The sequence below is a fragment of the Talaromyces amestolkiae genome, assembly GCF_001896365.1.
Source record: "Talaromyces amestolkiae strain CIB chromosome Unknown scaffold4.1, whole genome shotgun sequence".
In the NCBI taxonomy this organism is placed as follows: Eukaryota; Fungi; Ascomycota; class Eurotiomycetes; order Eurotiales; family Trichocomaceae; genus Talaromyces; species Talaromyces amestolkiae.
The window spans coordinates 410,392-438,153 of record NW_024468040.1 but is presented as its reverse complement, the minus strand read 5'-3'; the positions used below and the strand labels follow the sequence as shown (position 1 = coordinate 438,153).

The 27,762-nt window shown below is 48.0% G+C and overlaps 9 protein-coding genes across 9 annotated transcripts, besides 6 other annotated features; 5 read left to right on the top strand and 4 right to left on the bottom strand.

The window, feature by feature from the left end:
* Positions 1-198: 198 nt before the first annotated feature.
* On the top strand, positions 199-2,766 carry BHQ10_002740 (uncharacterized protein; the record flags this gene model as incomplete). The annotated part of the gene is made up of 4 exons (XM_040874919.1): positions 199-255; positions 1,357-1,429; positions 1,477-2,063; positions 2,116-2,766. The coding sequence occupies 4 exons, from the start codon at positions 199-201 to the stop codon at positions 2,764-2,766; spliced, it is 1,368 nt and encodes a 455-aa protein (XP_040731244.1).
* Positions 2,767-3,415: 649 nt separating this feature from the next.
* On the top strand, positions 3,416-6,744 carry BHQ10_002739 (uncharacterized protein; the record flags this gene model as incomplete). The annotated part of the gene is made up of 4 exons (XM_040874917.1): positions 3,416-5,024; positions 5,077-6,088; positions 6,141-6,629; positions 6,684-6,744. The coding sequence occupies 4 exons, from the start codon at positions 3,416-3,418 to the stop codon at positions 6,742-6,744; spliced, it is 3,171 nt and encodes a 1,056-aa protein (XP_040731243.1).
* Positions 6,745-7,010: 266 nt separating this feature from the next.
* On the bottom strand, positions 7,011-7,319 carry BHQ10_002738 (uncharacterized protein; the record flags this gene model as incomplete). The annotated part of the gene is made up of 1 exon (XM_040874916.1): positions 7,011-7,319. The coding sequence occupies one exon, from the start codon at positions 7,317-7,319 to the stop codon at positions 7,011-7,013; it is 309 nt and encodes a 102-aa protein (XP_040731242.1).
* An 832-nt stretch (positions 7,320-8,151) lies between these two features.
* BHQ10_002737 (uncharacterized protein) lies at positions 8,152-10,311 on the top strand (the record flags this gene model as incomplete). The annotated part of the gene is made up of 1 exon (XM_040874915.1): positions 8,152-10,311. The coding sequence occupies one exon, from the start codon at positions 8,152-8,154 to the stop codon at positions 10,309-10,311; it is 2,160 nt and encodes a 719-aa protein (XP_040731241.1).
* Positions 10,312-11,388: 1,077 nt separating this feature from the next.
* BHQ10_002736 (uncharacterized protein) lies at positions 11,389-13,083 on the bottom strand (the record flags this gene model as incomplete). The annotated part of the gene is made up of 1 exon (XM_040874914.1): positions 11,389-13,083. The coding sequence occupies one exon, from the start codon at positions 13,081-13,083 to the stop codon at positions 11,389-11,391; it is 1,695 nt and encodes a 564-aa protein (XP_040731240.1).
* A 532-nt stretch (positions 13,084-13,615) lies between these two features.
* BHQ10_002735 (uncharacterized protein) lies at positions 13,616-14,805 on the top strand (the record flags this gene model as incomplete). Its single annotated transcript, XM_040874913.1, has 3 exons — positions 13,616-13,837; positions 13,889-14,051; positions 14,117-14,805. 3 exons carry the CDS (start codon positions 13,616-13,618, stop codon positions 14,803-14,805), a joined length of 1,074 nt encoding a protein of 357 aa, XP_040731239.1.
* A 59-nt stretch (positions 14,806-14,864) lies between these two features.
* On the bottom strand, positions 14,865-16,304 carry BHQ10_002734 (uncharacterized protein; the record flags this gene model as incomplete). The annotated part of the gene is made up of 4 exons (XM_040874912.1): positions 14,865-15,138; positions 15,190-15,281; positions 15,340-15,471; positions 15,522-16,304. 4 exons carry the CDS (start codon positions 16,302-16,304, stop codon positions 14,865-14,867), a joined length of 1,281 nt encoding a protein of 426 aa, XP_040731238.1.
* Positions 16,305-19,873: 3,569 nt separating this feature from the next.
* Positions 19,874-23,024, top strand: BHQ10_002733 (uncharacterized protein; the record flags this gene model as incomplete). Its single annotated transcript, XM_040874911.1, has 3 exons — positions 19,874-20,834; positions 20,890-22,811; positions 22,866-23,024. 3 exons carry the CDS (start codon positions 19,874-19,876, stop codon positions 23,022-23,024), a joined length of 3,042 nt encoding a protein of 1,013 aa, XP_040731237.1.
* Positions 23,025-23,540: 516 nt separating this feature from the next.
* BHQ10_002732 (uncharacterized protein) lies at positions 23,541-24,811 on the bottom strand (the record flags this gene model as incomplete). Its single annotated transcript, XM_040874910.1, has 5 exons — positions 23,541-24,134; positions 24,182-24,276; positions 24,334-24,483; positions 24,554-24,671; positions 24,746-24,811. 5 exons carry the CDS (start codon positions 24,809-24,811, stop codon positions 23,541-23,543), a joined length of 1,023 nt encoding a protein of 340 aa, XP_040731236.1.
* A 356-nt stretch (positions 24,812-25,167) lies between these two features.
* Positions 25,168-25,629: a sequence feature (Protein overlapping with rRNA (BHQ10_002731, RAO66719.1) was converted to a misc_feature.).
* Positions 25,630-25,687: 58 nt separating this feature from the next.
* Positions 25,688-25,869: a sequence feature (Protein overlapping with rRNA (BHQ10_002731, RAO66719.1) was converted to a misc_feature.).
* Positions 25,870-25,934: 65 nt separating this feature from the next.
* Positions 25,935-26,034: a sequence feature (Protein overlapping with rRNA (BHQ10_002731, RAO66719.1) was converted to a misc_feature.).
* A 748-nt stretch (positions 26,035-26,782) lies between these two features.
* Positions 26,783-27,251: a sequence feature (Protein overlapping with rRNA (BHQ10_002731, RAO66719.1) was converted to a misc_feature.).
* A 54-nt stretch (positions 27,252-27,305) lies between these two features.
* Positions 27,306-27,380: a sequence feature (Protein overlapping with rRNA (BHQ10_002731, RAO66719.1) was converted to a misc_feature.).
* A 247-nt stretch (positions 27,381-27,627) lies between these two features.
* Positions 27,628-27,746: a sequence feature (Protein overlapping with rRNA (BHQ10_002731, RAO66719.1) was converted to a misc_feature.).
* Positions 27,747-27,762: the final 16 nt, after the last annotated feature.

The window sequence follows — 27,762 nt, the reverse complement described above, 5'->3', positions numbered from 1 at the left end:
TCAAACAATCTTGGCTTACATGATACTTACGGCAGTCACCGTACCCGCTGAGCGAACACGGACTACGAACAAACGTTCTCTTTATAAATACCTGTCACCAGCGACTACGTTTGATATCTCACTTCTTTTCAAACATCTGTACTGAGGTTCTTGCGCGTTGTTATATCTCAGCCATCCGCACGCCTCCAGCACTTCATCATGTCTTCCGGAGAATCTGGTCGTACCGAGTCGGCAAGCAAGACTTTCTATGCTAGCGTAAGTACTAATTGATTTCCTCTTATTTTGCTTCTAAAATGTGTGCCTTCCTATCCTTTGTCTTCTCCTGTTCGTCTCTTCGTCTGGGTCCAGCTACACCCCGCATTATCATTTATGGCTTGGTCCTCGTGACGTTCAATCGTCCTGCAAAAGTCTATTTCAAAAATCACACGGAAGTCACAGCACGGCAGAAGGAATCGGAGCTCTGGAAAGCCAGTAAGGGAGCAGTAAATCGAGAGACATCTATGCGCCCATTTACCCGAACAAATTTTCTTAGGGCCAGCAAATAGCAAGTCAATGAAGCTACTTGCCAGACTCAGCAACTTGCCGAGGAGTCAGGTCTGGAGCTCACCGAGGTGGTCATGCCATCATAATTTACTCCTGCTCTAGCCGGTTTCAATTCGTGGTGGTCTCCCTTTGTTGTTCATCGGCTGTGCTCCGCCTGGTTTACCCGCGACAGGATGGGTCTGGCCATGGCTTCGGTGCGAGTTACTGCGAACTTGAATCACCGCCCAATTCGTGTCAGATGATACAATTGAATTGAGAAATTTTTGGTGGTATACGTATGCCCCATAATTTTCAACAAATGACAACGAGCCCGTGATGGGTCAATTCAAACGCATTTCGAACTCATCTTCCCCTATATTTTCTCGCCGGAGACACCGTACCAGATCCGAACCTCGAGTCGCGCAACTTCGGGCCCTGCCCCGATATCCATTATGATCTACAATCTACGAATTTTTTGAAGTTCAATTATTCCATTCTCAGAATCTGATGCTCACACGAACCGCGATTCGACAAACCCGACTATCTCCCAATTGACGACGTCATACTGTGCTTGGCTCATTGGAGCCGAATCCATGGGGACAAGCTTATCACAACCGACTGTCGCATGAGACGATCAACATCATGACTCGCATGGCTGGTACTGTCAGCTCAAGAAACCACCGTTTTCACATTCCTGTAATAATGTTCTATCCTTTGCACTACGACTGCCCTGATTTCGCCCCTTTCAACGGCTTCGTTCGCTGATTGCGCGATTTCTGTCAATTCTAATCACTTTCGCTTCCATGCGCATCGCGACTAACGCTTTCTCGACAGTCCGACGATACCAAAATATGTGTTGTCATGGTTGGGTTACCCGCCCGGGGCAAGAGTCTCATTGCGGGGAAAGGTTGGTGGTTCTACAGTGATTTCGAACAAAGAACTTACATTCACTAGCTCTGCGATACCTCGCCTGGGTCGGTATTTCCGCGCGCATATTCAATGTAGGAACGTATCGTCGAAAGATGTCACCTCATCCGTTAGCGAACTTCTTTGATCCACACAACTCGGAAGGCGAGAAAATGAGATGGGCTGCTGCTGAGGCTGCTGTGTCGGATATGCTAAAATGGTTCAAGGAGTCAAACGGCGTTGTGGGAATTTTTGATGCCACCAACTCGACGAAACAGAGGCGAGCATGGATTCATAAGACCTGCACCGAGGCCGGCATCGAGACCCTCTTTGTGGAATCCTCTTGCGATGACGAGGATATCATAATGAACAATATACTGGAGGTCAAGACGACATCGCCTGATTATAAAGGACAAGACCCCGAGATAGCAGCCCAAGATTTTCGGAATCGCATCCGCAATTATGAAAAAGTCTACGAAACGATAGACGATAATGAGAAGGCTTACACATACGTCAAATTGATAAATGTGGGTTCTACAGTCATCATAAACCAGATCAAAGACTACCTGTCGAGTCGGCTGGTCTATTACATCCAGAATCTCCACATCAAACCTCGATCTATTTGGTTATCCAGGGTATATTACATTCTGTCTTTCATATGATACATACAAGCTAACCTGGTCATAGCATGGAGAGTCCGAGTATAACTTGACGGGAAAGATTGGCGGTGATTCTGATATTTCGACACGGGGAGAGGCCTATGCTCGCGCGCTTCCAGGCTTATTGAAACAGTCCGGTGTTCCGCCGGGCACCAAACTCACCATATGGACTTCAACCCTCAAACGTACAATACAGACAGCGCGTCATCTTGCCGCGGAGACGGGTTATGACAAACTCGAATGGAAGGCGCTGGATGAACTTGACTCTGGAGTCTGCGATGGGTTGACTTATGAGGAGATCGCTGAGAAATATCCCGAAGACTTTGCCGCACGAGACGAGGATAAATACAACTACCGTTATAGAGGCGGAGAGTCATATCGTGACGTCGTCATACGATTAGAGCCTATCATCATGGAACTGGAACGTAGCGAGAACATCATGATCGTTACTCACCAGGCAGTCCTGAGATGCATCTACTCCTATTTCCATAATATGTCTCAAGAACAGAGTCCGTGGATGGAGGTTCCGCTCCACACACTGATCAAGTTGACGCCCAGAGCATATGGCACAGAAGAGCAGCGTTTCAAAGCGAATATTCCAGCTGTATCCACATGGCGGGGCAAGGGATCTTCGGCCAAACATCAAGAGCCAGCCGAAGGTAGTCAACCAAGCCATTGATCTCTAAGAGCAGGGTTGTGACTAGATACTTCGTGTGCATGCTTTATAGCCAGTCAGAGGACTCAATCTCATCTGCTCTTCTCTTTATTCAAGACATATCTGCCGGCCAGCAATGACCATGTTCTTTGCTAGAGCTAGGTGTCGAAATAGCATGGCGTGGCGTTAGATTTGGACTGTACATACTAGATGCATACATCGGATGTACTGAACGTTCTGCATTATCAATATGACTCTGCTGTTGCAGCTTGAAGCAAAGTTAAACACATATATAGTCGAAAGACTCCTCAATATGCGCAACAGCATTGATATCTAGCCTACCTAGTAATGATAGTAACAATATCACACACCCAATTCCCGACAACCGTATGCAAACACAGTAATCATGTCTCGCTGAAAGGGTCGACAGCAAGTTGGGACGTAGTCACATGACGTATTTTGATAGCGGGCAATCATGACGGCGGTCCGCAGGGGTCACGCTCCATCTCCGCAATCGCTAGCTCAAGACTACAAATACAACGCTTCGTTGCGCTGCAATTAAGCCACGAAGCTCTAAGCGATGGTCACTCTCTTGTAGACCATGATTAGTATATTGATACTCAGCTCTGTGTCAAGGTGTCACGCCTTGGCTCCCTCCTCTCCATAATCAACCATGTTATCCGCCTTCAAACCGCGACCGCTCGTTGAACTCAAACAACGCGACAAGTCCAAGATCGAATCCATTCTCGCATACGGTGACCGCTTGCTTGTTGGACTCAATAATGGGAGTCTGAGGGTATATAGGGTCAACGAAGCTGTGACTGAATCTGCTGCCGAGAATGGGAAAGGGAATGGGCATGCACTCGAAAACGCCGCAAAGGATGAAACCCAACAGCAACAGCAAGAATCGTCTACGGTGAAATCGGTCGATCTATTACGCGAAAAAGAAAAATTCACGAGGTACAAAGCTGAGCAACTTGCTTTTATCAAAGAGGCGAATATACTGGTTGTGTTGTCGGGTAGTTATGTTTCTTTACATGATTTGCAGAGCTACGAATTGCAAGAACAGCTTGCCAAAACCAAAGGAGCGAGTACGTTCGCTGTCACGTCGAATGTGATCAATGATATCGAAACGGATCTGCCGTCGATAGTGTCCCGGCTAGCAGTTGCTGTGAAACGGAAAATTCTTCTCTGGACATGGAAGGATATGGAATTAGTTCCTGAGATTACAGAGATCACACTCGTCAGTGGTATCAAAACATTGACATGGGTATCCAGCACAAAACTGATTGCGGGATTGGGCTCAAACTATGTTTTGGTCAATATCGAAACAAAGGAGCTAAACGATATCGTTGGGCCTGGAAGTATCGGCGGTGGACCGGGCCAGGAATCAAGTCGACTAGGCGGTGTTGGTGTGGCTAGTATGAGCTACATTGGCATGGGAGGAATGGTACCGAAACCACTCGCAACTCGGCTGAGTGAAGGCCAAGTGCTTCTAGCCAAGGACATCAATACTCATTTTATCGATATTGATGGCAAGTCATTGGGCAAACGACAAATACCGTGGAGCACCGCTCCTGAAGCTCTCGGATATTCGTATCCGTATCTTTTGGCGCTACAGGAACCTTCTAAAGGAACGTTGGAAGTTAGGAATCCGGATACCTTGTCACTTTTGCAATCGATATCTTTGCCCTCTGCTAGTCTGCTTCATATGCCGCACCCGACTATTAGTTTAGCGCATGCCGGGAAAGGATTTCTGGTGGCTAGCGACCGGGTTATTTGGAGGATGGAAGCTCTAAGTTACGATGACCAGATTGATGGTCTAGTTGAAAATGGGTATCTGGACGAGGCAATCAGTCTCCTAAATATGCTCGAAGACGCTCTTTTGAAGGACAAAGCAGGCCGATTGCGAGAGGCTCAATTGCAAAAGGCGCAGAAGTTGTTCGATCTCAGAAAGTATCGTGACGCTCTTGATCTGTTTGCGGAGGTTTCGGCGCCTCCTGAGGTCGTTATAAGGCTATACCCAAAGGTCATTGCGGGAGAGCTGTCGACTGTTGAAGAGGATTCAGATCGAACGGATGAAGAAGAGCCCTCCACGCCAAAGGGCCAGAATGAAGTGCAGGCTGGTACAGATGGGCCCTCTATAGTAGATGCGTCTCCTGCCAAAGCTTCTATCTATGCGCCTTCACTCACTTCATTTCTTCGTACTAGAGAAGAAGGGAGTGATGACGGTAGCGTTCGCGGCAAGTCAAGTGAAATCCTAGAGCCAGATAAGAAATTAGGTATGTGAAGTCTGCACTGCAGCGGATGAGTCCTGCTAACGAAGTTGAACAGAAGGAAAGGATCTCAAAAACGCAGTGCGTGAGCTGCAAGGCTATCTAGCAGACGTCAGGCGCCGATTTCAGAGGTTCATCAATCCAGATGGCACTCTGCGTACTGAATCCTTGCATCAAGATAGCGCAAACAACGAATTCTTACAGTCTGTTCGGATGTTGCTCGGTCTTTCGCAGAACGCTGAAGACATTGAATTTGGAGACCGTTTACGCGAAAATGCCAAATTGGTCGACACGACCCTTTTCAGAGCTCATATGTATGCCACACCTAGTCTAGCAGGATCGCTCTTCCGTATCGCCAATTTCTGTGATCCAGACGTGGTCATGGAGAAATTGGAAGAACACGGGCGCGATACCGAGTTGATTGACTTTTACTACGGCAAGAAGATGCATCGTCGCGCACTAGAACTACTCTTCAAATTCGGTCAGGCCGAAGCCGACGTAGAGAAAGAGGAAGAGGAAAATCCTATACTTGCACAACTTCGCGGCCCGAAACGCACTGTTGCTTATCTGCAGCATCTGTCCCCGGAGTATATTGACCTCATCCTGGAGTTTGCAGAATGGCCTCTAAAGGAAGACTCTGAGCTCGGCATGGATATCTTTTTGGCTGATACGGAGAATGCCGAGACGCTTCCGCGGCATCAGGTCGAAGAATTCCTTGAGAAAATCGATATTGCTCTCGCTATTCGTTATTTGGAACATGTCATTGACGAGCTGAACGATTTAAGTCCTGATTTACACCAAAGATTGTTACATCTCTATCTGGAACGATTGAAAGCCTACGAAAAAACTGGCGAGGAAGACGAGGAAACTTATTCTTCATGGCAAACAAAATTCTTGGAATTCCTGAAATCGAGCACTCAGTATTCCCCGGCAAAAATGTTAAATCTTTTGCCTCGCGATGATCCGAATTTCTACGAGGCTAGGGCGATCGTGTTTAGTAAGATGGGCCAGCATCGACAAGCGTTGGAGATTTATGTCTTCAAACTGCAGGAGCATGAAAAGGCAGAAGAGTAAGTTCTCTGTCTATGTCGATTTGTGAGGTTACTTTCTAACGCGTTATAGGTACTGCAATCACATCCACATCACAGAGGAGACGAGTACGGCTGAGGTGGCTCCATCTCAGCGTCTAGCGCCCACGGATGCTGATAACACCAAACCAACAATCTACCTGACATTATTGTCTCTGTACCTTTCTCCTCCACATGACTACAAACCGCAATACGGTCCCGCATTGGATATCCTCGCCAAACACGGAGCTCGGCTACCGGCAAACTCAACACTCGACCTAATTCCCGAAGACATTGCAGTAAGAGAGCTCGAGTTCTACTTCCGCAACCGAATCCGTGCTGCCAGCTCAATTGTGAATGAGGCGCGAATCGTCGCAAATCTGCAAAAAGTGCAGAACGTCAAGATGCAAGCTCAACTACTGGTTGGGGAAGGCCTTTCGAACGATAATAAAGCGCGCAGTCGACATGTGACAATCACAGATGATCGCGCATGCGGTATTTGTTATAAGAGGTTGGGCGGGAGCGTTATCAGTGTGTTTCCGGAGTATGTTTCTCTGCAAGTGTGGAAAATGGGAACCAGCACTAATGTCGGTTATAGTAATACGGTCGTCCATCTCGGATGCGCGAATCGAATGACGTCAAACCAAGTAGCGCCGTGATCTTTCGCCTTTCGTCTTTCATCGTTTCGTCCTGTGCATTATATATCGCATGTCTGTCGCATCTTCATCTTTTGCCATCTGTCTCGGCATTCGTTATTTCTTTCTTTCTCTCGCACATTCCCAGCATACATTCGAGTAGATTTCTTCCGTTGTACAGATGATACCCAAGTGGAGTGGAGTTGAGTCGTTTATCGAACAAATATATGAGCATCGTTGTCAATTTGCCATAAGAAATATCGGCGATAATAAGAAGTTGTAGAGACTGTTTAGGCATCATCTTCAACATTTTCCTCCCCGTAATTCTCTTCCTCCTTCGCTTCCTGCTCCGCATCCTTGCTTGCGCCAGCCCGTTGTTTATCTTCTTCCATCCTCTCGGTCAAAAAGACATTTACCTCCGCCTGCACTAGAATAACGAGACCACGTAGTTCGGACAGGTATGCCTTCTTCGTGGCGACGGATTCTTGCGCCTTGTCGACGGCAGGGAATGGTGCGGCGATTTCATGACGAAATGTGTAGGAGGTATGCGGTGGTTGGGGGGAGGAGTAGAGGGCGGAGATTGCTGGTTTTGATGTCATTTTGAATCATCGACGTAAGTTGGAATATCAATGTGAATGTCAAGAAAAAGATTTTGAACAGAACCGAGAATAATAGAAGAGATGGTAGAAGCAGAGAGATGAGGGGCTCCCGCTCTAGGGAAGTACTCCCTCACTAAGCTCAGGCTGGGCGGAGTCTAATTAAACGTAAACTCGCCGGCTTTGTCTCAGCCCCAGATTAGATATACAACGACCAACGGCCGTGACAGCTGACAACAATTAATAAACGCTCTCCCACGCTCAGGTCTACCTTTGGATTGCCATGGCCTATGGTTTACTCTCCACTCGTTTCCACCGTCTATGATTGCAGGAGCGAGGCCCGTCGAGCATGCCGTCTGCATGATCGTTGCCTGGGTGTTTGACAATGCATCAATCGCCCGTGAGCCGCCCTGACTCTCGGGCTAATAACAATAATGCTCGCTATCAAATCCAACATCAGAGTCCTCATCGCCAATCTCATACCGACCGTCCCGGCTCATCCGATAGTGATGCTTCGTCCGTCTCGTCGCGGGTTACCACGCTCAACCGACCGAAGGGCCCTCTCCGCTCACTCAACACTCCCTCCTCCCCCCATCCTCCTCGGACATCCTCAATCGGCGTTATAAATGCAAGTGCAAACAGCAGTAACGTCTCTCTCCCTTCAACCGCACGACAGACTGGCACAAACGCACCACTGAGACCACCAAACGACCCGGTGTCAAGGAAACCCTCTCCACGAGCTCCGTTACAAGAACTACAAAGACACAGACCTCGACAGCATTCGCAAGGCTTTTTTGAACCTTCCCTACCTACCGCCAGTCTTTCCGATCATACCATGACGGCTCTATCGGCTTCGCAGATCGCTGCACAAGCGGCGATGCAGTCTACTCAACAACACCACGTGCGGCATCGATCACAGACCGTCCCGATCGAGGAGGGACTAAAAAGTCGAAAGGGTAGTCGAGATTCGCCACCGCCAGCTCATCTGGTAGCTCATACAACGACGTCAACATCGGCCGCTGGCGCTGGTGCGGGCGGAGCCGGTTTCTACAGCAATACATATCAAAATGGACTAATGGGTTCGCGTTCGGCTGCAGCCACCACTGCTGCCAATATTGCGTTTCCTCGACAGCAAGCAGGAACCGAAGTGGCAGATCCGAAACAAAAAGCGGACAAGACCAAAAGGACCAAGTTTTTCCCCAAGCCGAAGCATATTGGTATATCGAGCAGCAGAGACTGGATTGGAAGCAGCAAGGACAAAGCGCAGTCCTCGCCCAACAAACTGGGTTTCGGCAGTTCGAGCGGTTTGTCGCGAATGGTTAGTGCGTCTACGACAAATCTGACCGAAGTGAGCTCGAACAATTCTTCCATGTATAGCCTCTCAAATGCGTCGGCTAGTACAGTGGTGCCCCTGGAAAAGGGTGAGAAGGAGAAAGAAAAGGACAAGGAAAAGAATCACAAACATCATTTCCTATCACGACAAAAAATGAAGCTGAAGGAAGACCTCCACAACCTACATTTGTCGTCCGCTAACAGCAACTCGAGGCCTCTAGACCCGAATGCCCCTCAATCTCTCTACAACTTTACGCCATCCTCACCCGGCCCGTCATCAACGAGTTTTCCGAAATCGGGACTTGATTTACTTCATGGAGGTCGAGCTTTGAGAGAGAAAAGACGAGAAGAAAAGGCAATGGTGTTTGATGCCAACAGAGACAGTGCAGACTCAGATTGGCCCCTCGGTCCTAGCAGTAATGTCAGCGGCACAGCTACACCTTATGGTAACCCATCATTGGGCAACTTGACGAGCGTGATCAGCAACGACAGCGTCAAGGAGACTCTCCAGGGATTTGGGTTACACAATATGACTGCAGAGGATGTATGGGATTTCCTCAAAGCTAAACTGTTAGTTATATTTGATGGTGGTGATGTGCGCATTGCTGTGGAGGACCTGAACAAGCTCGTGGTCATACATATCCAGCTTTGTGTGCAAAAGCACATGCCGACTATCGTAGAAGATCTCCGCGAATTACTGCATACAGGGTTCTCTACACTCAACCACTCGATCAGTGGTATTCCGGATGAGAAGCTCGTTCCTCATTTAATGCAAATATGGCTGCTAGCATTCGGGACCATCCTACCCTTCATCCAGGCAGTCTTTCTTCCCTTGGATCTCGAATTCAAAGGCCGTGGATCAGTGATGAGTGCTCGAGAAGCCAGAGAATTCTGGGGCGCTTTGCCAACCAATGGCGACTCTGAAGAAAGTTCCCTAGGCGATGAACTCGACGTTCGCATGATCGTTTTAACCGCATTCCGTGATACCGTCATCCTGCAACGCTACGAAGGACTAAACGCAGTCTTTTCACGCTTGAGTCTAGATACCATCAACGCCACCATTGGTGCTTTAAGTTCTACTTCCAATAGCAGCAGCAGCGGTGGTCGACCCGGCACCGCTGCATCCCTAGATCCTACATACAGCAGTTTCAACTCGCAGCAATCTTCTCTCCTCAACATCGCAGGCAGTTATTCATCCGACTCGGCAAGCGCAAATCGTAGTCGCGCAACATCCAACACCTCATCGAACCCGGACCAACTGATTTTCCAATCCTTCACATCCCCCTCTCAACGACAACTGCAAACCCTCCGCAACAATCAGAACGCGGACTCATCGCACCTCATCACAGATACCGTGGGCCGCATGCTCCAATGTTTTAGCGTGCTAGCGAGTATTCAAAGCGGCGACCAGGCACAGGAGCGCGTTGAGGCGTTGACCAAAACCCTGAAACACAACTGGCTTGGCCGCGGCCGTACAGGCCGAGATAGAAGAGGCTTCGTCGGTACGAAGGTCAAACCGGTGATGCTACCGCGTCAGAACAGTGATGACAGTAGTAGTGACCGGGTGACTATGACGAACGGTAGTTCAAATGGCAATGCAGCATCGCGGGATTCTCTGCTAGCGGGAGGTCATAGGAATATGGGTATGAGTACTGCGGGCTGATGACTTCTCCTATAACGATTGTCTTTTTCAATTCTTCCTTTTTCTTTGACTTGATGTTTTTGATTGGCGAACGGGGTATGGTGTGTCAGTGTTAGATTTATGTAGATGGCGTTTGGGAAATACCCAATGTCTATGATAAATATGAATATGATATGCATTATGGAATTAAGTCGGCGTTGCAATTATAGGAACTCGAATCTAAAGAGAAGAACGGCTGGGTGGTGCTCTAGAATCCTGGCCTCTGATATCGTACTCGTCATCAGCCAAGGTAGAACAAGTGCGATGTTGAACAAGCTGACCATTGCTTTTGACAGTACTTGCTTCTCCTTCATCTCCTTGCTGCGAAACCGCATCAATTCTACCGGCGATAAACGCGTTCATGAGCCATCTTTGAATGTAATCAAGTTGCTCTGATAGTAGATCTCGCGGAAATCCAGCCTCTACGAAGTCTGGATACAGTAAGCTCCATTCTTCAGGGTTGGAGATTGAAGCTCTTGACAAGCTGCTTGAGAGAGTTGATGAGACCTCATATTCGCCATTTGTTCGACCAACCAAGTCGTCTAGCCTTTCTGACAACTTGTTCATAGAACGACTGAGATGCCAATTAGATATGCGTATCTTGAAGATGTTTGCCTAGGTAAAAAGGACTTCTCAGACGTACCCGGAAAGATCCTAACTTAGAGCGTTGTTTCTTGAAATGTTACTCTCGAGGTCCGTAGAGTGCTCATTACTGGGGTTTTTCCATAGTGTTTTGCCACTTCGCGAAGTACTGAGCAGCATAGAATCGAGCCCCATGAGGTATCCGAAAGAGGTATCTATGGTCAAGGAAAGAAATGTACTACTAAGGTGCTTCGATTATAACAATCCCTAGAATTCCAAATTTGATATTTCAATTAAGGCGGCGAGGAAACATGAGGAGATCCTGAATCAATATGCTTCCAGAGGCTAGCAAGATATTTCAAGACTTAATACCTTGATAATTGCGTTCGTGTAGGTGTCAGTATAGTGTCTGAGGCAAAATCTGAGCATATTTCGATCTCACATGCCTGGGTATAGAGGCTCACAGAAACATGAACCTTAAACAGCAGACTTAGCCTTCTCGTCTATCTCCAGCAAACTGCTCCCCGTCACATAATCAACCCCATCAATCACACTCGCCCGCCTAAAAGTCCCGAAATAGTCCTCATCATCTTGAACCCCTAGCCCCTGGATCGGCGAGATTCTATGAGCCACATAATACGTCCCACAACTCAACAAACAACCCAACAAATACGACAAATCATATAAATTCGACCATCCAGCCCACGGATTTGCCGAACCATCTTGCACCATTCGCACGAAACCTGGTAATGTGATCCAGACACCCATCATCCAGGCAAGAAGTGCGCGCCAGTTATATCCCTTGTAGTACCAATAGATACCGTTGCCATTAGGGTTATAGTTGTACAAATCGCTGAGTTTGAGAATCTGTCTGCGGACGAGGAAGTAGTCGCTGAACATCACGCCGGTCATAGGGCCGATGAAGACGCCGTAACCGCCGAGAACGGTGAGGAACTTGGTAGCGCCATTAAGCAGTGTCCATGGCTGCACGATAAATGAGAGTATGGACATCAGTATCATGCCGCGCTTAATTGTGAAGTAGCGTGGAAATAGCCCTGATAAATCGAGACCAGCTGCAACGCCGTTGTTGGCAACCACCATGCCGAATTGAGCAATCATGAATGACAGTCCGCCAAAAGCGACTGCTGCACGAGAATGAGATGAGTTTCCGTAATGGGCTTGAAGGGCCGCGTAGAGATCGTATGGTGCCCAGAGAAGTGACCCCTCCTGTTCGGGGAAGATTTGAGCTGCGCAGGATGTACATATGATTCCAATCAGGGCGACGACTATGGTGCCCATGGGTACCATGACAAGCTGCGCAAGTATTTGATCCTTCGGCTTGCGAGCATATCGCGTATAGTCTGATTGGACGTAGACATGCACACTCATGGAATTGATATTGGTGAATATGCCTAGTACCATCATCCATCCCAAATGACTCCCAGTGGCTTGAGTTACGCCAGACACAGAGCTGACATCGGTCACCAGTGTGCCGGCTCCTTGGGCCTTGGCCATGAACCAGATCCAGGTCACGATAATAGTCGGTATAACCGTCACACATGAAATAAGGAAAGGAAGTTTGTATTTCTCCGGCTTGATCCAGATAAATGGGTAGTACAATACGGTGAAGATGATGAATGAAGTGAGATCCCCGGTTGTCATTGTGCCATTAGCCAGGGGTTTGTCCACTCGGGCGAAAGAAGGCCATATAGCAGTCAAGACGATCTTGACACATTGTCCGCCCCAGAAAACCTGCGTCGAGAACCAAATGCAGGCCAAGAACACCCGTTGAATGACAACAAAGACAAACCCGTTGACTCCCCAGGAAGCTCGCTGGATGATAGGGAAGCCAATGTGCCATTTTCCCCCTGGGGCACCCGTCATGACACACAAGAAACCGACGATGATATTGCCAATGATGACTGTCAGCATAGCCTGCCAGACATTCAATCCATAGGCGATCAGTGATGAGCCCATTGTCCAGCCTCCAATGTTAAAAGAGCCTGTGATGACCCACAAGGTCACAAACTCCCAAGGGCCAAAAGTTCGTCGGGCAGGTTCCAGAGGCCGAGTATCGGCATTGAGGCTTTTCAGGCCTTGTTGACCTTCATTGTCGTCTTGTCTGCCGTCCTTGACTTCAATAAATTTGATGAATTTCTGTAGAGCATGCATTCTGGTGAGTCACAGCGGATACAGTGAGAATTTCACACTGCCAATAGGACGTTTGACTGCAAAAGGACGTTCGAGGGTAGTACGTCCTGTGCAGCCAGCTCCCTAGACATGTCCCTCCTTTATACCATTTCCCACTCATATCCGATAGGTATCACCTATCTTGCGAACACCTTACCAACCTTAGTTCTGAAATAGAGTTGGATATCGTCAATGTAGATAAGCAATCAGTTTATCAGTTTATCAGTTTACCCGCTTCCAGCCAATCAAAGTGGCTGTATGCACTTTGCCCTTATCTTTGTATCAAGAAGCTTACTGTTATCAACGCCTTTCTGTCATTGTATGCTCTATAGGGCGGATGAACTGGTGAATTGATAAATTGGTGAAATAGTCAATGAGGATGTTCTTTTCAGCTAAAAAGCTGAGATAAAAGTCCCCAGATATAATCTCGCAGTCTGTAACCTTAAACGTGTCGGAATACTTCCCAAGTACTGTGAACAGGCAGATTAGCTAGTAGCTAACTCCCAGTATCAACATGTCCACCACCGTAACTTCGACCGACAACACGCCAAAGACGATACGTCTAACAAATGGCAAGGATTTCACTTTCGTCTCCAATGCCGCAACAACGCAGGAGACAATCCCCATCATTGACGTGTCACGCATGCATAGCCCTAATCTAGCTGACCGTCAGGCTCTTGCTGAAGAAATCCGAGAAGCTGCTCATATCATTGGTTTCTTCTGCATAACGAATCACGTACCATTCCAACTCAACTAGTGGTTATGTGGGAGACTAACAGTGTGTTAGGGCATAGATATGAACTTGGCATCGAATGCGATGGAGCAAGCTAGGAAGTTTTTCGCACTCCCAGAAGCGAAGAAAATGGAAGTGAGCTCCGAGCTCATTCCTGATGAGTACTGTGGATATCATGGTATGCAACGATATAACCCAAATGGCTGGAAATATAGAGGTATGCTTTCATTTCCTCGTACTGTGACGTTCTAATGACTGTTGATGAGCTGAACGTGCGAGTAGATCTGTATGAGGCGTTCAACTGGAACTACAATCCCGCTAAAGATCCTGATTACCCAGACTCTTCGACTCCACAGATCAATCTCTGGCCCAAGGACATGCCGGCATTTGAGGATAAGCTCAGCGCCTACCAGACTGAAATGATCAGGTTTGCACGTCGCTTGACGCGCATATTTGCATTAGCCCTGCATGTATCCGAGGACTTTTATGACGAGAATGTAAAGCAGCCAGAGGCAGGGCTCCGAATCCTTCATTATCCGCGGCAGGAAGCGTGTCGAGATGAACAAAACGGGATCGGTGCGCATACTGACGTCGAGTTCTTCACCGTCATCACCTCGGATGCTGAGGGTCTGGAAGTCCTCAGTAAATCCGGTCATTGGATCAAAGTCAAGCCTATACCAGGCTGTTTCGTGGTTAATATCGCCGACTGCTTTATGCGGCAGACAAACGACTTTTTTGTAAGCACAGTTCATAGGGTCATCAACGAGAGTGGTAGGGAGAGATATTCGCTGCCTTTCTTCTGGGGCATAGATCGGAAGACTCTCCTGAGTCCTGTCCCAACGTGTGTCAGTGATGAGAATCCGAACAAATACCCAGTGATGACGGCGGGAGATTATTATTTGTGGCGGACTAGAAAACAAAAGCGGTCTTGGAAAGTTGGCGAGAATGCGAGCGAGACAGTTAAAGAGTAGGGTATTAATATGGATAGAAGTGAAAAATTCTTATAATAAAAGTCCTTTCGCTTACTCTCCTAAAATAGGCCCACTGACTCTTCCCAGGCTGCAGGCCATGGGATTCGCTGGAGTATATCCAACGGTACCATTAGTTGTTGTGTTAAAATATCCAAAGCTCTAGCATCATCTTGGGACTGCCCATCTTCTTCGTCGGGAGTCTGTCTGTCTGGGGTCTGCGGTATGTCGAGCAATTGATCAATGTTTTCCACATATGCACGTAGTCTCTGACTAGCCTCCAAGGCAGTCGCCATACAGGATGAAAGACTTTCGAGTAATTCCAACATACAGAGCCTGGACTCTATATCAGAAACTACCTACTGTAGGACAAAGGGATTGACTTACATGACGGTCCTCAAGTGGTAATAGTCTGACCTGGATAACCCTTCGTTAATAAAGCTGCTCAATATGTGGCCAAAGCCCGAAAGCTCCTGTAACTACACATGGGTCAGTACAAGTGTCTAAATTCGAAGTTTCCAACGCGTCAGGACTCACCATAGCTAAGCCCATCGCACGAAGATATTCGATTGGTATATTCGATATTTCATCAATTAATTCGAGAACTGTCTGACACGCCTCGTACAGGGTTGTTGTGTGGTATGCACTGAACGTAACCATCCTGAGAAGCTAGAATTCGTTAATCGTAAGCCTTTCGCGCTATTCACGCAGATACTCACTTGATAGGTGCATGCAATGTTTGCCGTCTGATAACCGCATCGATTCCGGCAAGTATCTGATGAGACTGGCAAAGCTTTCTTAAATCGGTCAGGCAAGTCATCGCGCGCTGCGGCGAGTGGATCTAGAATTTTCTTTTGAGGATCATAATCCAGAATGAAGGCAGTAGATAGACTCCGGCGGTCAATATTGGCTGATGCACGGCGGTATTTAAATTGGGCAACTACATGCTCAATTCCCCTATACAGGTCTGTGACGAAGTTCCACCCACTAAACCATTCTGACTGATGGACGTTGTAGTCCTCGGACTTGGTAAAATCAATGTCCTGTATCGTGGGATAGGCGACGGATGACTGCAGTTCTGGGCACCGAACGACATGGCCAATGACGAGAGATGTGTGTACTTCAAGACGATACATGTGCCAGAAAAGCCTTCTTCGCTCTTCTATCTCAATCTCAGACAATCCATGTGGCCATCTTTTCTCATCACTAAATCCATGCTCTGCTACTACAGCATGATAGAGACCTAGAATCTGGTGCAGAAGAGGTCCATCGCTGTAGTGAAGCGCGGTCAAGCAGGCAAGTCCAGTAGCCTGTAGGCTTTCAAATTCTTTAAACTCGTTCACATTGTGGGGAATAGCTTGAAGAGTTTCGTCGAAATAGAGCCTCGGGTTCAGATCATCCGGTACACTCCTTTCGTTCAAGACTGCCCCATTCTTTATTCGAAGAGCGCTTACAGCGCACATAGCCATGAGTCTAGCATATGAACCTCGGCTCTCTGGCATTTTTCCACTACTCCAGCGATCTCTAAACGTCTTCTCATGGATCGTTATAGCCCTGGTCATTATCAGAGGATGATTGCACAGATGAAAGAGGTGGGGCAAACACTGGATATACGGCTTCAAAGAAATTATCGATCAATTTCTCCATCAATGCGATAGAGCCATGTTTCGTCTTAGTCAATGTCCACAATGCTGCTCTGTTGCCGGAACGAGGTTTGGTACCTCTCTTTGCTGGGACTCGACTCCATGTACATGCTACTCCAAAGTCGAGGCAGGTAGTGCATTGTAGGGAACCTTCGGTGTCTTTCTTGCACCGGCGGCCCCTTTTGTGACAAAAGTCGCAGGCTCGGGTTGTGCGCCGGGACTTGACTTTTGATGATACAGCGAAAGTGGACATTGGGAGAATGCAGGCATCGGGATGTTTCAAGGTTGAAACTGAGCATGCTATGTGTCTGGTGGAAAGTACAATGGGTGGTTGACAACGTCAACTTCTCCGCCGGTGGCTCCTTTCCAGTGTGCCTATCTTATCTCCGACTTCGCCATCGTGTTTGCTTCATAGTCTATTCACGTGCCAGGATATTGAGGACCGGGTAAAGATCGTGTATTTTAGCGTCTAGAATTTTAGTCTAGAATGAAATTAATTTATAGGCCGAAAATATGCATTTTCCGTGTCAATGCCGATGGTGTTCAATCCAATGTACACCTGCGCGAAGTATGTACATATCTCCGCGAGGTGAATTAGTATACATACGTAGCTCACATTACTACATCCACAAGGGACTTCAAGACCTCAATGCTGTATCAGCACACGCGCATAGGCAATGACAGCTCGAAACCCATCAATTTTACACCAGCAAGAACAAGTCGGAGATTGAATCAGAAGATACAGTGACGAGAGAAAGATGAGACAGCTGAAGACGAATGTCTCGGATACCGGGGCTACCTATGTTACTAATATTTGCAAAAACGACCTTCGACGTCATCAGCCTTTATAGCACAGTGGTAGTGCGCGTCACTTGTAATGACGAGGTCCTCGGTTCAATCCCGAGTGGAGGCATAGATTTTTGTCACTCAGTGTACACTCTGACCCAACTGAAGCGTGACTTAATTTTTTTTTTTGCGTCCACACAAAGGGGAGGTCCAGATGCACCATATTGGTCATCTAAAGCATGGATACCGGGCTAGTGTTGAGCGGTATGACTCGATCATTCCTGTTATCTTTGACTCCTCTTATCGACGGTTCTGAGACTAAGGGTATGTAGAGAGTAGCCATGTAAAGTCAGGCTGCATCAGGGCTTCGACGTATCACTCTGCAGACCACACTGTCTGTCTGTCGTACAATGACAGCAATTATGATATAAGATAATCGTCCAAACTGTGTGTTTTCATCGAAAATCATCTATTTTATGTATCGCCTTTCAGCGCATTCTTTCAACCAATCAGCTCTTATGGCTCAGTGGTAGAGCGTGTCACTAGTAATGACAAGGTCCTCGGTTCGATCCCGAGTAAGAGCATTGGATCTTTCTTTTTTGCTGTCTTTCAAAATTCTCAGACTATATTGAGCCGCTTGGTGGATTTTTTTTATCATCCGTGGTCCACGATGAAGAGTGTAGAATTGGACGTCCGGAATAGGCAGGCAGTCTATAGGGCCTTTCTTCGGCGGATGCCCGGGCTGACATGATACGGCACTAGCCGAAGCCCTAACTCCACATATCCCTTACATGTGCCTATCTTATCAACACTCTTTTCCACTGAGATTCGTGTATGTCCTCTCGAGTACCGTGTTAAAATATAATGTGATTAGCGGCGGACCGTTCCATCGATCAGCTCTTATGGCTCAGTGGTAGAGCGTGTCACTAGTAATGACAAGGTCCTCGGTTCGATCCCGAGTAAGAGCATCGATTTTCTTTTTTGCACATTTCCAATCCTTCCCAAGTACTTCTTTTGGCTTGCCTTCCTTTTTGCTTCCCTGAAACTCCAACGTTGATTGTGGGTTGGGTTGAACCTTAGCATCGCAAGAAAACGCAGTAGAGTTGAGCTGAACCAGGTGCCGAACCAGCCGAGCCCTTCTCTGCCAACGTTAGTCCGTTGGCCTTAATCAGCCACGACTTGCTTCACTTTGACAGGCCGTGCCGCTTCAACGGAGAATAAACTGAAGTAGCTATCAGGTGATGCTGGTTGCGCATGAAGTAGCGAACATTGCAAAAGTCGGTGACGCATCTAGAAGCAGACGAGAACGCATAGATCTAATATCAGTTAGCGCGTATTGTCGAGCGACTGCTGATATGTTCTTTTACGATAGATGCTGGTAGTCAACCGCCGTGGTTGTCTGTTTTGGTATTATGTTCCATGTTGATAATGAAGCTAGGTATAGCCGGAGATTAATATACGTACCCTTGAAGAGCTGTGAAGATAGATGTGCACTGTAGTTGGAGAAGACTGCGGAGAAGGCTAGCATCACTTGTTCTGGGTGGAGATGCCCCCCAAGTGGAGCAGGCTAGCCAGTCAGCCTAGCTGGCACGGCGAGCGGCCATTGGTGGCTCAAAGCCTCAGGCACGGGGGTCGCTGTTCTGCCTTGCTGCCTGTTCCGCATCACTTTGTGGATGCTTCGAGGAGCTTGGACGGTTATAACAAGTAATACAGTTAGGCTGTCCGGGCCTGCTGTCTATAAGCACAGGCACATTGCAGATAGACAAAAGACAGGGAATAATGGCTAAATATTCCGTACAAAGGGATTGTTTGACTGAAGTACTGCAGTCTGCATACTAGCGTTAAGGCGTGAAGGCTCGCCAGCGCCAACTCAGAGCTCAGCTGCCTCGACCGCCAATCATCCCGCCGCTCATGACGAAACCCTCTTTCTTCCACATCGCAACAGGCAGCAGACCTCCTCGTCTTCATCGCAGGGTAATCTTTAGCCATCGCCGCCATCAGTGGTGTGCACTACTGATCATCCTTGGTACCTTGTCGGTGACTCAGACAGTGCTTGGTTGCCTAGTCCATTTCTTTTAGAGCTTTCCAAAAGCTTCAGCATAAAAATAATATCTCCTCCGCGTCCTCGCTTTTGAACTCATCTTTCCTTCCCTCTTTTATCCTTCAACTACAGTGAAGAACCCCCGCGGGCGTCGTGTCATCGCATCTAACAATCGACAACGTTCAGCACGTCGGCTAACTTGCTATATCTTGACTGGCTGCAGCTCGTTGCCTCACATTCTCCAGCTTCTCCTCACCGCCTGCATCTACATTGGACTCTAGAACAACGCACTCGTGCAACCTGATCGACGCTTGCCTCGTTTCTTTGTGCGAGCCCATTGCTTTTTTGGCCTTTAATCCTTGCGCCACCCGGGCAAAAAGGAAATTTGTTTGACAAACCGACCCAATGTGAGTCGACACTAGTTGGTTGGGGCGCAGTTCTGACAAACCTTCACTTTTTTTCTTTTGCTGCGTCACTTTCTACCGTTGTTGTCATTTTGTCAACTACCCTTTTTATCCCTAGCTAAGTTGCAAAAAATTAGTCTGTCGCTTTACGCGTGGCTTCCACCGTCACCGTGCTTCCATCTTCGTGAGTCAGTCCAATGCAGTCCCCAGATAGAACTGCATCTACTTCCAGTACTGTGCCATCTCCGTTTTTTACGCCAACATCGGAAACGTCCTCTCAACAGCGCGACGAGTATAATAATCAGAACCGCTTAAATCAGTCCAATATGCCTGAGAATCCAGTGACAGACCATCAGGAGGAGCAAGAGCAGCCTCAGCAGCATCAAGCAGAGCCTCAAGAAGAAAACACTCCTTCAGAAACTACTACTTCTTCTACAGTAGCTGTTGCCTCTCCCGGAACGTCTACGACTGGCAAGTCACTAGAGCCTGCAGCAACAACTTCTAAGGAGGAGGTTGCCAAGGTTTCAGAAGCAAAAGCTAGCAAAAAATCCAAATGCAAATCTCACAAGCATCATTCAGCAACGAAGAAAGCTCCTAGCAAGAAGAACAAGAAAAAGAAGCATTTCAAGGTCGAATCCTCATCTGAGGAGGAGGAAACTTCATCTTCAGAGTCAGAGACATCTGATTCAACCGAATCGGAAGAGTCAGAGTCAGAAGATTCAGATTCCGAATATAGTGAGACCGAGAGCGAACCAGAAAGGCATAGACGAAGACGCAACAAAGCCAAGAAGGCAAAGAAGTTGAAGAAGAAGAGTAGACGCCATCGCCGTGGCGAAGAGTCCTCCGATTCCGACTCTACCTCGAGCAGCGACGAGGATGCTTTGGCGGACCAAAAAGCCCTGAAAGAAAAGATAGCAAGGATGGCGAAGAAACAACGGAAGGCAAAGAAGATGGCTAAGAGATACCTCTCCGACGAAGATGATGAAGAAGATGTACCTGAGCCGGATCCAGTCAGATTACGAAGGCAGCTGGCTAACCTTCGACTGTTGCAGGGAGGGAATCGTCGACGACTGAAGATTAAGGAAAGCAAAGGGGAAAAGGGTAAGAGGGGGAAGAGCAAGAGGGCATCGAAAGTTGCATTCAAGCGAGTCGATGAATGTGAGTTACTTTTATGGAGTTGGACAGTGAATGTATAGCTTACAATAAACCATAGTATGGGACAGCACGATTCATAACTTCAAATTGCGAGAAACCCTTGACGATCCCGACGCTGACGAATTCGATCAATACATCTTCAATGTCCGCCGAAAGTTTGACTGGGAGAATAAGTATGTGGACACTTGGGTTGATGTCAAGAGCAAGCTCCTGAGGGAAGCTCTGGCCACGGTCATGGACGGGGTCAAGGGAGTGAGCTTGGTAGCAGAGACTCCAGTCATTGACCCGAACATGCTCTTCTTGTATCTCGAAGAAACTCGAGATCACATGAAGGCGCTCAAAAAGGTTGTCAAGACTGAGAAGAAGAAGAAAGCTCGGAAAATGGCTGCTCTCAAAGTTGCTCATCTCAAAGTCTTGATCAAGTACCTTGACACCGACTATGCCGAAACCAAGAAGACGCTTTATCCGCTACTGGAGTCCAACATGATCACATTTGATCTACTCTGGGCATTGTTCAAGCCTAATACTATTGCCTACACTACGACATATGGACATACAGACGAGCCTCGAGCCTTCAAAATTGAATATGCCACCAAGGAGTCATCTTTCATGAAGGGATCGTGGTATATGGTCGAGGGTAAGTATCTTGAATACGATGGCAAAACATTTGGTATGGGTTCTATGGTTGCAGACGTCGAGTCCTTCAAAGGGGCTCGCAAAATCACTAGTCTGGCTTGCTATCCTCTCAAGTATCACCGCGAATCCGAAGCCCTCAAAACGAAGCTCATTGAACGTGGCAAGCACTTTGTCGCTTTGCGTGGCATGAACTACCGTTTCCACAAGGGCATGGCCTTCTTCAAGAAGAAGCGCTCCGTTATCAAGGTCAACATCAATGGACGTGTGATGATTGATCCTGCTCTTCATCGCCGCATTAATCCGAACTACCCAATCAGTACAGTGAGACCCAAAGACCCAGACGTACTGGAGTCGGAGTCGGGCGAAGACAGTGATGAATGCGGCTGTGGAGGATCATCGTCTGGTGCAGATCACTGCGGGGATTTAAGCCACGATTCCGAACCCCCGCGCCCAGTGTATAAAATCATGCGAGACAAGAAGGGCAAAGCTCATGTTGTTCAGGTCGAGTATGACGAGAATGGCAATGAGATCGGTAAAAAGGAAGACTTGGAGTTGCTTGACGCCGACAATGACGAGAAAAACGGCGAATCATCGCCAGAGTTTACAGAAGAAGAGCTGTTGATTGCTAGTCCTGTTGTGCTAGGATTTGCATTTAGCGAGAAGCTATGGCTCGAATTCAGTGTCTCCGGCGTGAACGAGATTGAATGGAACGATGGGGCATTTGATTCTCTAGTGCTTCCTGACAACCAGAAATCAATTGTCAAAGCTCTTGTGGAATCCCACACTTTCAATGCGGCGCAAAATATCGACGATGTCATCCAAGGCAAGGGCAAAGGTCTCGTGGCAGTATTACACGGTCCTCCCGGAACAGGCAAGACCTTGACAGCAGAGGGTATAGCCGAGCTCCTGAAACGACCTCTCTACATGGTCAGTGCTGGCGAACTGGGCACAGATTCACGCAGCTTGGAGGGAGAGCTAAATAAAATCCTCGACATTGCACATTCCTGGGGCGCCGTCTTGTTGCTCGACGAAGCAGACGTCTTCCTTGAAAAACGTACAATCCAAGACATCCACCGCAACGCCCTGGTTAGCATTTTCCTCCGTCTTCTTGAATACTTCCAGGGTATTCTGTTCTTAACCACCAACCGCGTCGAGACCTTTGACGACGCCTTCCAATCCCGTATCCACATCGCATTACGGTACGGCGACCTGACCACCAAAGCGAAACGGAGTGTATGGAAAATGTTCCTGGAGAAAGTCAAATTGATTGACGGCGTTGAGACGGAGACGTTTACCGATAAAGATTTCGATATCCTTGCGCGTCACAATCTCAACGGACGACAGGTAAACCCTTTGCTCACCCCTCTAGTCGTATACAACAACTAACGTTACTTGCAGATCAAAAACTCCGTCCGAACCGCCCAAGCCCTCGCCGTCAACGAGAAACTCCCTCTCTCAATGTCACACATCAAGCGCGTCCTCGACGTCGCCGAAACATTCGATCACGACCTTAAGGGTGGAACGGGATATATGGATGCCATGCGTAGTTATACCTGATCCCTCCCTCCCTTTTCTTCAATACCTTCATTTTCATCCCTTTCATTCATTATTATATTTTTTCCGAAACGATTTTTCTCGGGGTTGAGCACGATTTACGAAGTGAAATGACATGACATGAACGAACGAATCAACGAAAGGAACTGTTAAATACATCAGTCATTTCCTCTTACGGCTTTTCTTTATTTAGTTCGATTCAAGCTTGTATTGTTGACCGAGTTATTATCAATTCCATTTTCTTTACGCAATCTACTCTCTTCTCCTCTTCGAGTAGGACTGGGGTAGTAGTCATGAATGAGGCGGCCAATGCAAGATGCTAATTACTGTTTCAAGGACGAGAGTTTTACGTATCATATAGTAAATAAAAGTCGACAAAAGAAATCATTGTTTTACACATAATATCAGAACCTAACTAACGTCCAGAACTGTATTAAATTCATTGCATGCAGTAGTCAACACACAGATCAGCTGCACCTCTTCTTTATTCTAGGAACAAAAGTAAAGAAATTTAGTTATTTAAGGGTTCTGAGCAACAAAGTCAACACCCTTCTTGATGTTCTTCTTCAAGTCAGCGAGGCAAGCTTCGAGGAGCTTCTCCTCGTAAGCATTGACTTTACCAACAGGGAGAATCTCCTTGACACCGTCAGGGCCGAGCTCGACGCGGGAAGCGAAGAATTCGATGCCCTGGTCCTTGTAGAGGGGGCTGTCGACGAAGGTGGGCTCAACGACACCCTTGACACCCTGGGCGGCCTTGAGGAGGGACTCGGCGAAGCGGGCACCGGCGAAAGCCATGGAGAGGGTCGCAGAACCAGCGCCGTCCTTGGCCTTGACGACTTCGTCACCACCGAATTGGATGCGGTTGACGAGGGCGTCGCGGGTCTCGCCTTCGATGTCGGCGTGGTTGGACTGGGAGAGGAGAGGGACGATAGTCACACCGGAGTGGCCACCGACGACGGGGACTTCCTCGTTGGCAGGGTCGGTGGTCTTGACCTGGGAGATGAAGCGGGAGGCACGGACGACATCAAGGGTGGTAACACCGAAGAGGCGCTTGGGGTTGTAGACGCCCTTGGACTTGAAGACCTCGGCGACAATGGGGACAGTGGAGTTGACCTATTAATTAGCCGATTGTCTCAATGATCGTATCCAACTCAACGTACAGGGTTGGAGATGACGAGAATCTTGGCGTTGGGAGCAGCATCAGCAGCGGCCTTGGCGAGGTCACGGACGATGGAAGCGTTAGTGTTGAAGAGATCTTAACGATTAGAAGATTAGCGCAAAGATCGAACAAAGGCTGATAGATTCGGCATACCGTCACGGGTCATGCCAGGCTTGCGAGGAACACCGGCAGGAATGAGGACAATCTCAGCGTCAGAGAGAGCCTCCTTCAATCCGGAAGGAGTAGGGTCGTAACCGGTGACAGTGCTGTTAGTGTTGATGTGGCTGAGATCAGCAGCGACACCTGTTGAGAAATCAGTCAATTGACTCGGAGACGGCGACGGCGCAACGGAACAGTTGTACTAAATACATACCAGGGCCACCGCGGATATCGTAGAGAGCAAGCTGGCTAACACGGGGGTTAAGCTTCATCAACAAAGACAAAGGCTGACCGATACCACCGGCAGCACCGAGGACGGTGACCTTGGAAGCCTATACCGATTGAAGAAAACGAGTCAATTGATGAGCTACGGTCAAAACACCGAACAGAAAACAGCGCAACGCACCTGGCGAGCAGAGGCGGAGAAAGCCCGCTTCTGGAAGACACCGAACGACTGGCGAGCAGCGAACATGATGGCTGATTGTGTGTGTGTTTTTTGGATTGATTAAAAAAGAAACAAACGCAAGCAATAGGATGACAATTGATTGTCTAGATGGATGGAGAAGTAAAAGCTAACGATGGAGTGCGACGGAAGAAAAAGCTGAGGTTGAGCGACTAACACTAAAACAGGCAAGAACTTCTGGCCGACGGTGACGCCTTCCTCGTTGGTCGCGCCGTCCCGMCCCTCTCCGCTAGCCGCTCTGCCGTGACACCTCGGTGAGTTTTCTTGTCTCTACTGAGTCTACTCAAGTTTATTTATGAAGACAATCAACTCATTAATTCGAAAAACGCCTGCTAATGCTTTACTACACACTGAAAGAAAGATATCTACGACTTCAAAAAATGAATCACCAACCAACAAAACAAAAAGAAAACAACCACCCCTCCCCAGAATATCCATTTGTCCTCCTTCGCTCTCCTCTCCACCCTCCGAATCGTATCACCACTGATCCCCAGCGTGTTGCCAACACTGTACAACCGGCGCTGCGTATTCTTGAGAATATCGCGCTGCTGTCCCAGATCCTGCAACACGGCGCGACCACGATCGAGAAACTCGTCGAGTTGGGTGTTTGTCTGCGCAAAGAAGGATTGTTCGCGTAGAGCGTGCGTTTCGCGGTCGTAGGTCCCTGGCCCGGCGCCGAAACTCAGTCCACCTGCCGAATTACTTGACGAAGAGGCATTGCCGAATGCTGAGGATCGAGGTAAGGCGTGGTCTGCGTAAGGGTTTTCGGGGGTAGCAGCATGGTGTGGACGACGACCGAATAGTTCACTGCGGTTTGTGACGGATACCTTCGTAGCATCACATTTAGCCTCTTGTAACCTTCCGTGCTGGTAAAGTAGATCTTACAGTCTCCTCCCTCTCCTTCCGTAATCGCTCAAACTGCTGTCTATAATCCAACAAGGACGCGCGAAACGATTTCTCGCGCTCAACAGCCTTTTCTTTCTTTTCCGGTATGAGTTCGCTCTTGGTGAGCGCTGCGTAATCGTCTATCGTTCGCGAAAAGGAGGCTAGTGATGCTGATATTTGTCCTGTCCACCCGGAAAAGAGTTAGCAGGTCTTGTGAAAGCTCTAATCTATATATCTGTAGTCGTACCCTGTAGCGCTGGTGATGTTGTAGCGGGTGACTCGGCGAATGTGTCGAGGTCATGCCGTATGGCTGTAGACTGCTTGAGAGCAGAATTGAAAAGGGAATTCTATCACTTAATTAGCAGCGTGAGACGAAGAATTCAGGTACAGATTAAAGAGCGCACCATGCTGTAGCTTATTCAGGCTTATCATCCAAAGTGGGAGGATCGGGTGTACAAATAAAGAAAGGATATCGGCAGTCCACGCCACGGATAAACTCAAGGATTCGGATATGGGAGCTTGTTATCACAATGTTATCGTATTCGCATCGCGATCCTTGCTATATAATAGTTTTGTGTGGCATAAACAGGCTGGTGTATAGAAGAGCCAAGGACACATCTCCAAGAACGCCAAAATAGTGACGCCATTCACCGCCTTTATTATGACGATGACGCTTTTCTCAAGCCTCAATTTCTAGTAATATATCGTCAACTCAATAATACTATTTCAGATTCTGTCCCGATAACATGCTTATTTGAAGTGTATAAGTCAATTAAACGTAACGACCACTATTTATATCTACAAATAGCATCTCATAATATGCGAATTCAGCAAATAGAGAGGAGACGCGCTATCCAACCAACTCCGATACTCGTTGAAGAAAGAGATGAGAACATGAGCGGAATACATGGTATAAAAGTGATAATTTTCCCTTCCGAGGAATTCGGGACCCCAGGGGTATGGAAGAATCGAAGGAGTATATCAAACTCTAATCTTTCTTGGGATATTTGTTCTGGATAAGCCACCTGATCGAACACATGTCAACATCACCTTTTCTACCGATACTGCCACTGATAGAGAAACTTACTTGCTAACAAAGTAATCGGCACCAGCAAACAAGCCTACAGCACCGGCCCACACACCAGCAACTTCCCACGAAAGTTTCCCCTCAGCATGCTTCCGGTAAGCACCGTATCCAAGCACGGCACTGAGCGTAGTGATGATAAATGCATTACCCAAGTACACCGGGTTCTGCGCATTTTTGCTCAGACCCTGAGCCTTGGATTTCTTGGATTTCTTGCTGGCGGCGGCGGCGGCAGCCTTTTCGCGTGCAAGCGCGGCCTCCTCGGCTTCTCGCTCGATGCGCTCGGCTTGTGTGGTCGTCTTGACTTCTTGATCGAGGAAGTCGGAATGAACGGATTGGACGGAAGGCGCGTCGACATCAATCAAGGATGCGGTGCTGACGGATTCGGTCTTTTCTATCTCGCGGGGGACGGGGGCACGACTGCTTGAGTTAGCTGATGTTCTAGGAATAGACGATGCATAGTTTTGCGAATACTCACGCCTAGTAAATTTCGTTAGCAGATGGCATCTCAGGTTTGGGGTGATTAGAACTTACCTCTTCAGGTGGTTGAGAGGGGCCCTTGGCAGCAGCTTCAGCATAAGACATTTTGATGGCGGGTTTAAAAGGTTTCTGAAATGACAAGTTAGCACAATAGTACAAAACTCGGCTCAAGCCAACACTTGACTTCAGTTGTCGTGAGGCAAAACACGAACGAGACCGTAAGAGGGGTAGAGTGGACGAACAAATGAAGTATTGTTGGTGGTTGACCACAGGGTAGGATAGTCAGAAGCTTCTGATTGGCAATAAAATGAAGGTGAAGTTTTTCGGGGAGGACAAAACGGGTTATAAGAGGAGATGTTGTCGGGTGGAAGGTCACATGTAAAGAGCACCTGCCACCTGCCACCCGACAAAGGCTGGCTCCTTCCCTGTGGCCGCTCTGGGCTGGCCCAAACCAAGCTTGATCCCGTTGACGTCATCGCCAGGGATCCACTCATGCTGTCACGGATTCAAT